General features: G+C 54.5%; 1 protein-coding gene across 2 annotated transcripts in view; it reads right to left on the bottom strand.

The window, feature by feature from the left end:
• Window positions 1–1366: 1366 nt before the first annotated feature.
• Window positions 1367–13104, bottom strand: part of NOL6 (nucleolar protein 6) — a 26346-nt gene continuing 14608 nt past the window's right edge. The window contains exons 4-26 of one of the 2 annotated variants that reach the window (XM_008074478.1): window positions 10710–10889; window positions 10202–10370; window positions 9809–9943; window positions 9558–9721; window positions 9359–9479; window positions 8805–8863; window positions 8618–8719; window positions 8325–8440; window positions 7985–8162; window positions 7688–7810; window positions 7408–7556; window positions 7214–7289; window positions 6918–7058; window positions 6340–6457; window positions 6102–6256; window positions 5804–5967; window positions 4989–5141; window positions 4647–4744; window positions 3762–3886; window positions 3562–3651; window positions 2691–2885; window positions 2032–2133; window positions 1367–1822 (exon numbers count right to left, since the gene is read on the bottom strand). In XM_008074478.1, the coding sequence (XP_008072669.1) occupies window positions 1673–1822; window positions 2032–2133; window positions 2691–2885; window positions 3562–3651; window positions 3762–3886; window positions 4647–4744; window positions 4989–5141; window positions 5804–5967; window positions 6102–6256; window positions 6340–6457; window positions 6918–7058; window positions 7214–7289; window positions 7408–7556; window positions 7688–7810; window positions 7985–8162; window positions 8325–8440; window positions 8618–8719; window positions 8805–8863; window positions 9359–9479; window positions 9558–9721; window positions 9809–9943; window positions 10202–10370; window positions 10710–10889 (3063 nt within the window). In that variant the 3' untranslated portion in view covers window positions 1367–1672. The remainder of the gene's footprint in view (window positions 1823–2031; window positions 2134–2690; window positions 2886–3561; window positions 3652–3761; window positions 3887–4646; window positions 4745–4988; window positions 5142–5803; window positions 5968–6101; window positions 6257–6339; window positions 6458–6917; window positions 7059–7213; window positions 7290–7407; window positions 7557–7687; window positions 7811–7984; window positions 8163–8324; window positions 8441–8617; window positions 8720–8804; window positions 8864–9358; window positions 9480–9557; window positions 9722–9808; window positions 9944–10201; window positions 10371–10709; window positions 10890–13104) is intronic. The other variant, XM_021707248.1, reaches the window with a different exon arrangement.

Raw genomic sequence — 13104 nt, 5'->3', positions numbered from 1 at the left:
TATTTCCTATTCTAATGTCAATTCTGGGCTGAGCTCTCCCATGACAGTGACAGTGAGGACAGTCCAAGATTCACAAAGACCAAGAGTTGAGACTGAACTGGAGACCAGTGTTCCCACATGTGGCTTCTCATCACCTTGAGGTCAAAGCTTGCTAGACAGGCATCAAAATCCCTCCAAAAGGGCCCCTGCCCTGACCCTCACTGAAAGTACCTACTCCACAGGGCTGGTGTGCTTACAGGATCAAATTTCCATACATAAGAAAACAACATATATCAGTGACACTCAACAAATGTCAATTTTTATTATTTCTTAAGCTATCTCTTCCACAGTCACCAACTCACCTGTTCTAGGTAGAGTTCCCAAATTCTGATCCCCTTCCTTGTGGTATCCCAGTGGCCTTCCATGCCCTCCACCTTCCTGCACTGGGTGCCCCTTGAGCAAAGGTGTCATAAAGGACACCAAGAAATCTATGTTCAAATATGCTCCCTGCCTTCAAGGAGCTCACATATAGGAGATCAAGCTGAAGCCACATGAAAAAGGGAGACAAGCCAAGAACATGGAGTAATTTAATTTTAAATCAGAGCTCAAGACGACGGAATTCATATCACCGTGTGCCTGCCAAGTTAACTGCAGACAGTAGCTGCTCTAACAGTTCAGAGCAAGGGAAGATCACCTCCGGCTAAGGGCGAGGGATGGGCCTGAGGAGGGGCACGACTTGAGCTGAGTCTGGAAAAACAGCCAGGACTAGAGGCAGTAGATGCAGGAAGAGGCCGCCCGGAATGGAATGTGGGCCAGACAGAAAGGAGGCAGCATTTCCCCACCCCAGGGTCCTGAGAGCTCCTGCAGAGTAGGACTTGGGTCTCACCCACCTCTGCGACCCCACTGACCCCTTGAACCCCGCCGCTTCAAGGGCAGTGGCAGTTTGTGGCATGAATGGGCAAACAGGGCAGGTGCAGAGCTGGTGGGACTCAGACATGGAGAGCCCAGGGGGCAGCCCCCAAGGCTTTCCACGTCTTTCCAGGACTGGGGGACCACCAGTCCCCCTGACCCCTTCACCCTGCCCCAGCCCCTTCCTGGCCTCAGTCCTTTTCCAGGCTCCACCCGGGAAGTGGTGCCAACACAGGGGGCATTGTGCTCCATCACTGTGGCCTATTCATACACACACAGCCCCCTTTTCACTGTGACCCTCAGGAAGTGCCACACCTCCTTTGGACCCCTCTAAAGGCCTGATGCTGCAGTAAAAGGCATGCTGAAATCTAGGCACATGTCCTGGCAGTGGGAAGGAGACACAGCCTCCACTCCAGGCCCCATGCCCCCTTCTCCAGCAGCTTCTGGGAGTGCCCAAGAGGGAAAGCATAAAATAAAAACGTCTAGGTCCAGGGCCGACAGGTGATGGATCTCCTAGGTTCAGTTCCTTCTCTGAGTTGGCCCCCACTGCTCTTGTGGGAGCTTAGATAGCCAGGCCAGAAGACTGCACAGGACCCCATGGGCCTGACCAATGCTGGAGCATCAGACAAAAGGGAGGCAGGGCTTTTGTCGAAGACGATGCAATGTGTTCAGCCAGCCTCTATGGAGGGTCCATGTGCAATGAGGGTGAAGGTCATTCCACTGACATCTTATTCCAGAGGTCCAAAACCCTGCTGTCCATCTACAGCTTGCTCCAGGGCTGGGATCAAACAGTCCACCTCTCACTTCGGGCCTCCACAGCCTGCACTAGGCCTTCGCCCAGCACAGCAAAGTCCTCCAGGATTGCTTCTACATTGGGCACCGTTCCCAACTCTCCACCTTGAGACACCACCATACGTCCCTTTGTGCTGGAGGCCTGGGGGAATCAGGGAAGAAATGTAGGCTGAGGTGTCACAAAGGCTCACCCAGAGACGCCTCGCAGAAGCCTGAGTGGGGATGGTGGAGACAGACACATGGGCCCACACACTCCACAACTACACAGGGTCACTCATGGACTACGCAGTTATGAGTACCCACACAGAACCACGTGCACACACTCAGGAACACACAGCTCAGCTTGCATACCTTGAAGGGCTGGGGCTGGAAGCTGGTAGGCTTCCAAAGGACACCTATCACCTCCCCACCATGCTGGTCGTAGAAGAAAAGAGCCAGATGCCCAAAGGCCTCCTAGGAAAGGACAGAACAGAAGATTACAAATGGGTTGGGTGAGGTGGCATGAGGCTGTAGTTCCAGCTACACACGAGGCTGAGTCGGAGACAAAGCTTCCACTCCCAGAAGCAGCTGGAGTAGGGGCGATGTGCCTAGAGGATCACATAAGCCCAGGAGTTCAAGATCAGCCTGGGCAATGTAGTAAGACCCCATCTTTTTTTTTTTTTTTTTTTTTTGAGTTGAAGTCTTACTCTGTTGCCCAGGCTGGAGTGCAGTGGTACGTTCATGGCCACCCCGGTGTCGACTGCTGGGTTTAGGCGATCCTTCCACCTCAGCCTTCCAAGTAGCCAGAACTATAGGTATGCACTGCCACGCCTGGCTTTTTTTATTTATTTATTGTAGAGACGAGGTCTCGTGAAGTTGCCCGGGCTGGTCTTGAACCCGCAGGCTGAGGCAATCCTCTTGCCTCAGCCTCCCAAAGTGCTGGGATTACAGGCTGAGCCACTGAGCCTAGCCTAAGATCCCATCTTAAAAATAAATAAATAATAAAGGTCAGTCAGTTGTTTAGGACCCACCCTGAGCTGTGCCAGATAGAGCTGAGGAGGATCATAGCCCAGCACGGGCATCAGGGATGAGGGCCCTGGCTCACGGAGCAGGCCACGGCAGAAGGAGGCAGCTGGTGAGTCCACAGCCTGGCGATGCCGCGGGATGTGGCGGGGAGATAGGCGAATGAGCACATCATACAAGTCCAAGGGTGGCCGGAACACTGTCTGAGAAAGGGGGGAGGGTCAGCCGTACCACCTGGAGTTGGAAGCTGGAACACAAACCTCTCCACATGTCCACCTTGGTTCCCTTCATCTCCTTCATCTGACCACCCATCATGAGTCTCCCTCTATTTGAAGAAAGGAACACCAAGGCCTGGAAGCAGCTGGTGCCAGCTTGAAGCCAGCAGGAGCAACACAGGCTAGAAGTGTGAGGCTCCCCTAGGCTCTGCCGTTGCCAGTACCATAGTAGCTTCAATGTCTTCCTTGGACTCACTCTTCCCAAACAAGGGAACCAGCATCCTGTGAAGGCCCCCCTCCCCTTTTTTGAATTGGAGTCTCACTCTGTCACCCAGACTGGAGTGCAGTGGCCGCTCCCGGCCACCGCAGCCTCGACCTGCTGGGCTCCATCGACCCTTCCACCTCAGCCTTCCAAGTAGCTGGAACTACAGGCGCGTGCTACCATGCCCGGCTAATTTTTTTTTTATTTATTGTAGAGATGAGGTCTCACCAAGTTGCCCAGGCGGGTCTCGAACCCACGGGCTCAGGCAATCCACTCACCTCAGCCTCCCAAGGCGCGGGATTACAGGCTGAGCCACCGAGCCTGGTTTGAAGGCCCCTTAAATGCTGAACTCCCAAAGATGAAACCCCCAGAGCCCCAGAGTGCTACTGGTCAGAGATTTACCCTGATGTCCCCAGAGTCCCGGGGATCCATCAGCTGCTTCTCTAGGATGGGCAGGGCTTCAGCTGCCAGGACCACGAGCTGCTGTAGGATCTGGGGGTACAGAGACATCAGACCACAACTAATACCAGCCTAACTCAGGCTGGGCCTGCTTTTTCCTTGGGGAAGAAAGCCACACATCTGGGGCAGGTATGGGGTTGAACCTGGGCTGAGGGTCCATCCTGTGTCCACAGAGAACTTTTGCGGTCCTGGGGGGTGATAATGACCATGATGGGGAGTTGTGTCCGAGCTGCCAGAAAGCCACTGCGGATCTCCGCCTGCTCCTCCGCTAGAGACACGGGGATCCTGAGTTAGCCTGCCCCTCCCTGTGAGACCACCCTCTACTGCCCCATGTCCTCTTACCACACTCTAACAACTGCTCTTCCCAGGCATTTTCCAACATCCCCCCAAGCAGCAAAGGCAACGAAAGGGACACCGCATTTGCCTCATCAGGTGGGGTGTTAATCTCCCAACCTCAGTCCACAGGCAGAATTTTCCACTGCCTGGCAACCCCCACCCTGGTCTGTTTTCTGGGCCTGCACAAGCTGAATCCTGCCCTGGCCTCCTCCCACATGGGCTGCCACACACCTGGGGAATTAGGAATCTGACACCTGCTCTCTACTGAGCCCAGGAGTTCCTAATGTTACAGCCAGAAATCACCATTCCACCCCCCAAGAGGTCTGGGAATCCACTCTTGACTCCTAGCTCCTCATCCTAAAACTTCTCAGCTGGTGTACAGGATCCCATCGATGCTCCTTTCCTCCCTACAGCCCCGAGAGCCGACCCCCAAGGAAACTGCTTACCCCCGCCAAGTCCATTCTGTCTTTAACCATGATAAGGGCAAACGCTATGCATGCAATCAAGCGTCACCTGGACCTCTTCCTCCCGATGATTCCCCGCCCCAAGGTGGCCAGGGTCAGGCTCAGGTATCCGGGATGGGGGAGGTACACAGAAAACCTAACAGACTGATGGAAAACCCTCGCCTGCCCTACTCTGCAACCCATAGAAGGTAGTTCCTCCACCAGTCTGACCCCAGCCCTACCACTCACCAGTGAGCTCATTGTTGAGGTTGACAATGAGGGGGTTGTTCTTCCAATCAAAGGTTGACAGCAGGAAAAGGAACCGAATGAAGCCAACCTGGGGGGAGCTAAAGGGCAGGAGTAAGCCAAGAGGCTGTGGCCCAGCCACACATCCCCAGACTTCCCTCAGTCCACCAAGCTCAGAACCCCTGGTGTGGACTGCGGGGAAAGGGGGCTGCGGGGCACATCTCAAACCCCTTCTATCACTTGCTCAACCACCCCTGTACCATTTGGACTAAAGGTACAGCATGAAGGGTGCTAGCTGGCCCCAAGAGGAACTTCTAAGCTAGGAAAAAAAGTGGAGGGACTCACCTGGGAGGGGTGAAGGGCTCAGGGTGCAGGAAAAGGGCAGCAGCCACCAGATCCAGGCTCTCGTCGGTGAACCCCTCACCAAGGAGCTGGGCACGCACCCAGCGCTTGGCCAGCCGAGCTACCCCTGAGAAGGCTGGGTGCTGCTGCTGGAGTCTGTGAAGAGGAGTGAAGTGGCAGTGAGACTCAGGCGCTCAAGGCTCAGGAACAATGTCTCTATTCCACCGCCACTGTTTAGCCAACCCTTGTCAACACCAGCCTCTGTGCTCACATGCTACAGGAACAGTCTCATGTCTTCTTGACAAATGCTCCAAGAGGTGGATCCTAGGGTATTCCCATATTACAGACAAGAAAAATAAGGGCTGGCTCACGCCTATAATCCTAGCACTTTGGGAGGCTGAGGTGAGAGGACTGCCTGAGCCCACGGATTCAAGACCAGCCTGGACAACTTGGCAAGACCTCATCTCTACAATAAATCAAAAAATTAGCTTGGCGGGGTGGCGCACGCATGTAGTTCCAGCTACTTGGAAGGCTGAGGCAGAAGGATCACCTGAGCCCAGCAGGTCAAGGCTGCAGTGGCCGTGAGCATGCCACTGCACTCCAGCCTGGGTGACAGTGTGAGATTCCAAGTCAAAAAAGAAAAAGAAGGACGGACGGAAAATCCTGTCCAAAGGGCAGTCAGTAAGTGGAAGGGCCAGGATTCTAGAACCTACTTGACTGCAGAACTTACTCCTAACTATTACAACATCTGGCTCCCCCAAAGAGGAGATCAGGAGAGCAAAATGAGGGCAGACAAGGGCCTGTGTGGGTGGCCTTACCCATGCAGGGCACTGGTGAGCAGGGGCAACTGCCTGGTGTCTCTCTCAAGGCGGAGTGAAGCAGGGGTGTCCCTCAGTGAGATCATCCCCTCGGGACTCCGCATCTCTCTTAGGATCTGGGGCTCCCGCTGATAGGCCACACGAATTCGAAACACAAAGCCATCCTGTTGGAAGAGGGTTGGGATGGGAAGTACATGTCGGCCCGGGTACTCTGCTGTCCACAGAGGTATCCTCTTCCACACCCTGACATCCCTGATCCCACCTTCCCTGGGGGAATCCTTGCCTGCACCAGTCTAACCTTGAGGACATCAGTGTGCGTAGCAGTGGCACGGCACTGCAGCCCATGCTGTTGCGTCAGCAGCTCTGCCAGGCGCAGCTGGAAGGCGGCTCGGACCCGCCGCACAGCCTCAGCATCCTGTGGCCACTGACCACTGCCCTCCAGGTGGCAAACCACTGAGGGAAAAGAGGAGTGGCGTCTTGAACTGTGGCCCCAAATGGGAACTGTTCCCTCTACTCCCTTCCAAGGGCCCCCTTACCAGTCATAGGCTCCACATAGGCTGGACAGGGCTTATCAGGCCGGGGCAACAGTGATGCCCGCTCTCGCAGGTGCTTGTAGAAGGAAGAGACTGGTCGGACTGGAGTTGGTGGGAATACCTGTGGAAAAAGGGGAAATGAGGAAGGGCCCTGGGGCTGGAAGGAAGTGCCCAGAGTGAGGAGTTGGAAGGGGGAATACTGGCCACACTCGGTGGCTCAGCCTGTAATCGCAGCACTTTGGGAGGCCGAGGCAAGTGGATTGCCTGAGCCCAAGGGTTCGAGACCAGCCCGGGCAACTTGGTGAGACTTCGTCCCTACAATAAATCACAAAAATTAGCTGGGGATGGTAGCACACACCTGTAGTTCTGGCTACTTGGAAGGCTTAGGCAGAAGGATAGCCTGAGCCTAACAGGTCAATATTGAGGTGGCCATGAGCGTGCCACTGTACTCCAGCCTGGGTGACGGAGTGAGACTCCATCTCAAAAAGAAAACAACAAAAAAAGATGGGGGGATACTGGGTAACTGGAGCAGAGGTGGGGCTCACCAAGCAAAAAGGGTGCCCTGCCCCTGTACACCTCACCTCTGTGTAGCGAAGCACTGGGTGAGCTCCTTGAACAGCAGACACAGTCAGCGGAAGACCCTCCAGCCCCCACAGAAGGCGGCTGAGGTCGTCGTAGCAGCGCACCGCTGCTGCCAGGGCCTCCTCACCTGTGCTGGAGGTCTAGGAGGGAGAAGGCAGTCAGGAGGCTAGGCAGCAGCAGAGCCACCGTGCCCCCTGCTGGACACTAGAGGAAGCGCACCCTGCCTGAGGGGGAAAGGGTTCTTTGCCCCCAAAAGACTTCTCTATAATTACTGGCCTTGACCCCAAGCTCTTACCTGTTTAAAGCCTTGGATCAGTGAGTCCAGGAGGCCCCCCACATAGTGGACACAGGTTTCTGGGATGTCAGCATGGCTGAAAAAGGAGCACAGACATAGTGAGGGCTTTGGGGGCTACGCTCCCCCTCAACTGCCTGGGCCAGACCCCCCTAAAATCCCACAGTTGCCCCCTGGAATCAGAAGCTAACACTCACAGTGCCAAGAGGTGGGTGACCACCTGGTGGGGAATAAGGCGCTTCTGGGACATAGACGCTGCCTCCCACACCACAGCTTCCCGGATGGCTCCATCCTGGAAGCGCCGAAGCTCTGAGCGGGACCCCCAGAACTGGCGGAATTCAGCAGCCTGAAGAGAGGCCAGGGGTGGTAGGAGAGATCAAGAAAGCGCTCCCTCAGTAAACTCCTGCTGGAGATCAACCCAAATGGCAGGAGGATGGCCCTCCCACTACATCCGATGTCCGTGCCAAGGTTCCTCACCTCAGGCTGGTCTGCCTCTGGACCCAGCTCTAAGACACTGGTCAGTCCCTCAGGCCGGAGGAGCAAGCCCAGGGCCAGGGACCCAGAGTCTTTGTGCTTCGGTGGATCTTGGCTGATATCCCACTGTAGGGTGTAAAAAGGTTGAGCTCAGCCCAAGAATTGTCCAGCCTGGCCTGAAATCCACTTTGTAGCTAGGAAGGTCTAGCTAGAGGGATGGTGTGCTCGTTGTGACCTTTGGGACCCTAGATCTTTCTAACCCCACTCAACCCACAAACTCCTGAACCTGTGTCACCTCACCTCTAGGACGGGGGGCCGAGAGTGAACCAGCAGATGCAGCCGGGATCCCAGGCCCTGCTCCAGGAGGGTGGTTAGTGGGCCCAAAGCAGCTGAGACATAGTCTCCACCGTTGTCTTGCAGCTCTGGCCAGAGCTTCAGCCGGTGACACGCTGCCTGCAGGCGACTCAGTGGATGAAGACTGGAGGGGCACAGAGCACCAATAAGGGGGAATCAGTGTCTGCTGGCCCCTAGTACCACCTCCTCCCTGTAAGATCTCAGCATCTGCCTGAAGACCTCTGCCCCTTCATGTAGCCCCAGGAAGACAGGACCCACCAACGTACCCTGTCACCCCTAAACTCACTGCAGGATGTGGTCAAAAGCCCGGATCATGGGTTTGGGAGTCATCAACAGCAACTGGAACGCATCGTCAGCTTTGCTGTCTAGCAACGCCATAGACAGTCGCGCTTCATGCTGCACCTGGGACCACAGGGTAAGGAGGGACCATCCCTGTACCCTTCAATGACCCAAGGAGAGCAGGAGACGTGCCTGACCTCAGCTCTCTGGAGAGGAGTTTCTGGGGTTCTAGTATTTGCAAAAGGGACAGAGTTTAGGCTGGGACATCAGAGGAACCCAGGGTTAGGGGCCCACTGGTACCTGGTGGTAAGTGGAGGCGGTAACATCAGCACATAGGTTGAGACGGCCTGAGGAGTCCACGAAGACAACAGAGAAGGCCTGGTGAAAATCAGCCAGGGCCGGCTTGGCGAGGGGAGAGAGAAGCCAGTCAGGGTTGGCGCCTTACCTGCAGGCTGCCTAGCACAGATCTGACCCTTCCCCAACTCACCAAAGAGGGGTCTGAGCTGAGACATAAACTGATCCCATTGACTGTCAGATCTGTGGTGGCTGAAATAAACAGAAGTGTGTCAGAAGGCATCCCCCTTCCTGGAGACCCAGCTCTAATGATACCCTCCCTCAAACTAGGTGCCTGTAACAACCTCTGGGATTCAGTTTGCTCATCTGTCTGATGGCAAGAAACCAAAGGACCCCTGATCAGATAAGAGGACTCCCAGGATGAGTGGAGCCCCTGGACTTTCTTTTTTTTTTTTTTAAGTCATAGCCTCACTCTATCACCCAGGTTGCTCACAGCCACCACAGCCTCAACCTGCTGGGCTCAGGCTATGTCAGCCTCCAAGTAGCTGGAACCACAGGCGTGAGCCACCACACCCGGCTAGTTTTTTGATTTATTATAGACATGAGGTCTCGCCAGATTGCCCAGGCTGGTCTCAAACTGCTGGGCTCAGGCAATCCTCTCGCCTCCACTTCCCAAAGTGCTGGGATTACAGGTGTGAGTCACTGTGCCCGGTCAATCCCTGGCCTTTCCCCTTCAAGGTGCCTCACCCAGAAACTGCAAGACGTTTCTCAGGACCTGGTAGCCACTCATGGTGCTGTGGATCTTGCGTGTGGACACAAGGAAGGCAACCAGCATGGAAACAAGGAACCCAGAAAACCCACCTAGACCCTGAAAGACAGACACGAAAGGCCTGAGCTCAAAGCCCAGCACTCAGTGGGACAGGGAGGCTGGACCACCCCAGCTTACCTTGCTCAGCTCTCGCTGCCGCAGCCAGACCTTTAAAAGAGCCACACCATCCTTCAGCCCCTGGGTTGAACCCAGAGTGGTTGACAGGAACTGCACGTGGGACTCGAGAGCAACATCCTGCAGGATCCACGTGTTGTAGTGGGGTGTAGGGGGCTCGGGGCTGCCTGAGGGAGGAAATGGGAAGCCATGAGAGGAGAAGTCCCCAGACACCCTTCCCCTCCAGCTCCAGCTCCACACCAGTGCCCGCTCACCATCCTCTGCCAGACTCTGCCCTTGGTACCAGGCAGAGCGTACATTGTTCTTGGCCGGCAGCAAGCGGCATGGGCGGAAGAAGTCAGGCGGAGGGCATGGGTGCAGACGTATGGTGACCAGGCGCTCATCCTTCCCTGGAAGAGATAGGAGGTGCTAAGACCCTGCAGCTGCCCCTGAAGCCAGAGGGATCCCCTACACCAGCCCCCTTGTATTAAGGGCCCAGGTCTTCCTGCCTCAGATTTGAAGTCTTTACACCTTCCCCCTCAAACTTGAGGCCCATGCCTTTCACCTGGGACTGAAGGCCTCTGTCCCTCGTCACCTATACTTAAGGCCCCTCTGTCTCCAGATGTGTCACCCCATTCTGTGCCCTTAGCCCAGTGTATGTGTCTCACCATGTGGTCGCAGCAAGAGTGAGGGCTTCAGGTGGCAGCCATTGGTGTAGGAAAAGCGGACACTGCCAAAGAGGGGGTCTTGGGCCAGGTGGTGAGCCAAGTGGGCCAGGTAGAGGGCACGCTTGCGGAAGTAGCGCTGGTTCAGCCCATCTTTGTCCTGTAGGATTTCCTGGAAGGGCCAGGGAAGGAAAGAGAAGGCCAGACGCATAAATGCTTGCAGAGCTGTGGATCAAGAGGAAGCCTCGGTGAAGGTCCCAGGGCTATTCTGCTGGTGGAAGTACCTGAGCCAGGGATAGCAACACCAGACACAATTCTCAAAAGAATGCAAAGTTTCAAAGGGACAGCACTGGTCCAAGGGCCCATCCAAGCTACCCCCGGGATGACTGCAGCGGTCTGCTTTTTTATTTAGAATTCAGACTCCATTCCCTGGCAACTGGCAGGTAAGCAAGAGAGGGACTCAGGGATTTGCAGGTGTAGGCCTCTCTACCCCCCAAACCCTGGCTCTTACCCTGGGCATGGTCAGTGCCAAATCCACATTGATGTCTGGTCGGATGCAGGTACCCAGGAGGTAGCTGCCCACAACAGTGACCTGAGCTGGGGGCATGAAGCAGAAACAGCCCTTCACGGTATAGGGCACTTGGTGGAGGGGTACTCGAACCCCAGCTGGGAGCCACGCCTGGTCAGTGAGCTGTAGGACAGAGACAGTGACACATACTGATTCAAATGTCTTCCTTACATGGCCCTTTGATGTCTAACAGACACTTTAACATATTAGTATGTCTGAAACCAATCTCCTAATATTCCCACAAACATGTCCTCCCCACATTAAGACAACTCCATACGAGTTACTTAAGCCTCCAAGATTTATTTATCTTACAGATTTTTTTGATTTATCGTAGAGGTGAGGTCTCACCAAGTTGCCCAGGCTAATCTCAAACCTGAACCCATGGGCTCAGGCAATCCTCTCACCTCGGCCTCCCAAAGTGCTGGGATTATAGGTGTGAGCCACCATGCCTGGCCTAGCCCCCAAAATTTAAACTACCTTGACTCATCTAAGAACGTTCATCTTAGCCAGGCTCGGTGGCTCAGCCTGTAATCCCGCGCCTTAGGAGGCTGAGGTGAGTGGATTGCCTGAGCCTGCAGGTTCGAGACCTGCCTGGGCAACTTGGTGAGACCTCATCTCTACAATAAATCAAAAAATTAACCGGGCATGATAGCATGCGCCTGTAGTTCCAGCTACTTGGAAAGCTGAGGCGGAAGGAATGCTGGAGCACAGCAGGTCGAGGCTGCGGTGGCCAGGAGCGTGCCACTGTACTCTAGTCTGGGCAACAGAGTGAGACTCCAACTCAAAAAAAAAAAAAAAAAAGAACATCCATCTTATTATCAAGATGTATTCAGAAATGGATCATTTATCTACCTTCCTCCTGGTTTGAGGAATCACCATTTTCCAGCACACAGCAGGTTCCTACCTAGTCTCCCCGACTTCTCTCTCATCCTCCCCACTATTCTACTTTCAACCCAAGAGGCTAAGTACACCTCTTATTTATTTTTCTGAATTAGGTCTCGCTGTCGCTCAAGCTGGAATAGTGGCACAATCACAGCTCACCACAGCCTTGACCTCTTGGGTTCAGGTGATCCTTCTGTCTCAGCCTCCTGAGTAGCTTGGATTATAAGTATGTGCCACCATACCCAACTAGTTTTTTTTTTTTTTAGTAGGAGACTCACTCTGTCAGCCATGGCATGCCCACAGCCACCACAGCCTCAACTTGCTGGGCTCAGGAGATCCTTCTACCTCGGCCTTCCAAGTGGCTGGAACCACAGATACATGCCACCACACCCAGCTAATTTTTTTTTTAATTTATTGTAGAGATGAGGTCTCACCAAGTTGTCCAGGCTGGTCTCGAACCCCTGGACTCAGGCAATCCTCTCGGCTCCACCTCCCGAAGTGCTGAGATTATAGGCGTGAGCCACTGTGGCTGGGTTGTTTTTTGTTTGTTTGTTTTTATAGAGACAAGTTCTCATTATGTTGTCCAGGTTGGTCTTGAACTCCTAGACTCAAGCAATCCTCCTGTCTTGGTCTCCCAAAGTGCTGGGATTGCAGAGCACATTTTTTTTATTTTTATTTTTTTAATTTTTTTTTTTTTGAGTTGGAGTCTCACTCTGTCGCCCAGACTGGAGTGCAGTGGCCGCTCCCGGCCACTGCAGCCTTGACCTGCTGGGCTCCGGCGATCCTTCCGCCTCAGCCTTCCGAGTAGCCGGAATTACAGGCATGCGCTACCACGCCCGGCTGATTTTTTGATTTATTGTAGAGATGAGGTCTTGCTGCCCAGGCGGGTCTCGAACCCGCGGGCTCAGGCAATCCGCTCACCTCAGCCTCCCAAAGGCGCGGGATTACAGGCTGAGCCACCGAGCCCGGCTAGGGCACATTTTTTTTTTCTGAGTTAAGAGTCTCGCTCTGTCACCCAGGCTGGAGTGCATTGGCACACTCACTGCCATCACAGCCTCAACCTGCTTGTCTCAAATGATCCTTCCGCCTCAGCCTTCCAAGGAGCTGGAACTACAGGCACGCGTCACCACACCCAGTTAATTTTTTGATTTGTTGTAGAGACGAGGGCTCACCACATTGCCTAGGCTAATCTCGAACCCCTGGGCTCAGGAAATCCTCTTGCTTCCTCCTCTCAAACTGCTGGGATTACAGGCATGAGCCACCATGCCCAGCCAGAGTACACTTTTTATTTTTTTTTTAATTTTAATTTTTTTTGAGTTGGAGTCTCACTCCGTCACTCAGACTGGAGTGCAGTGGCACACTCCCTGCCACCGCAACCTCGACCTGCTGGGCTCCAGCGATCCTTCCGCCTCAGCCTTCCAGGTAGCTGGAACTACAGGCGCGCACTACCATGCCC

The sequence above is a fragment of the Carlito syrichta genome, unplaced genomic scaffold (genome assembly GCF_000164805.1).
Source record: "Carlito syrichta isolate Samal-C Ts95f unplaced genomic scaffold, Tarsius_syrichta-2.0.1 Scaffold316469, whole genome shotgun sequence".
Taxonomy (NCBI): domain Eukaryota; kingdom Metazoa; phylum Chordata; class Mammalia; order Primates; family Tarsiidae; genus Carlito; species Carlito syrichta.
The sequence above is the reverse complement of the archived record's forward strand: the minus strand, read 5'-3'. Positions and strand labels throughout refer to the sequence as shown.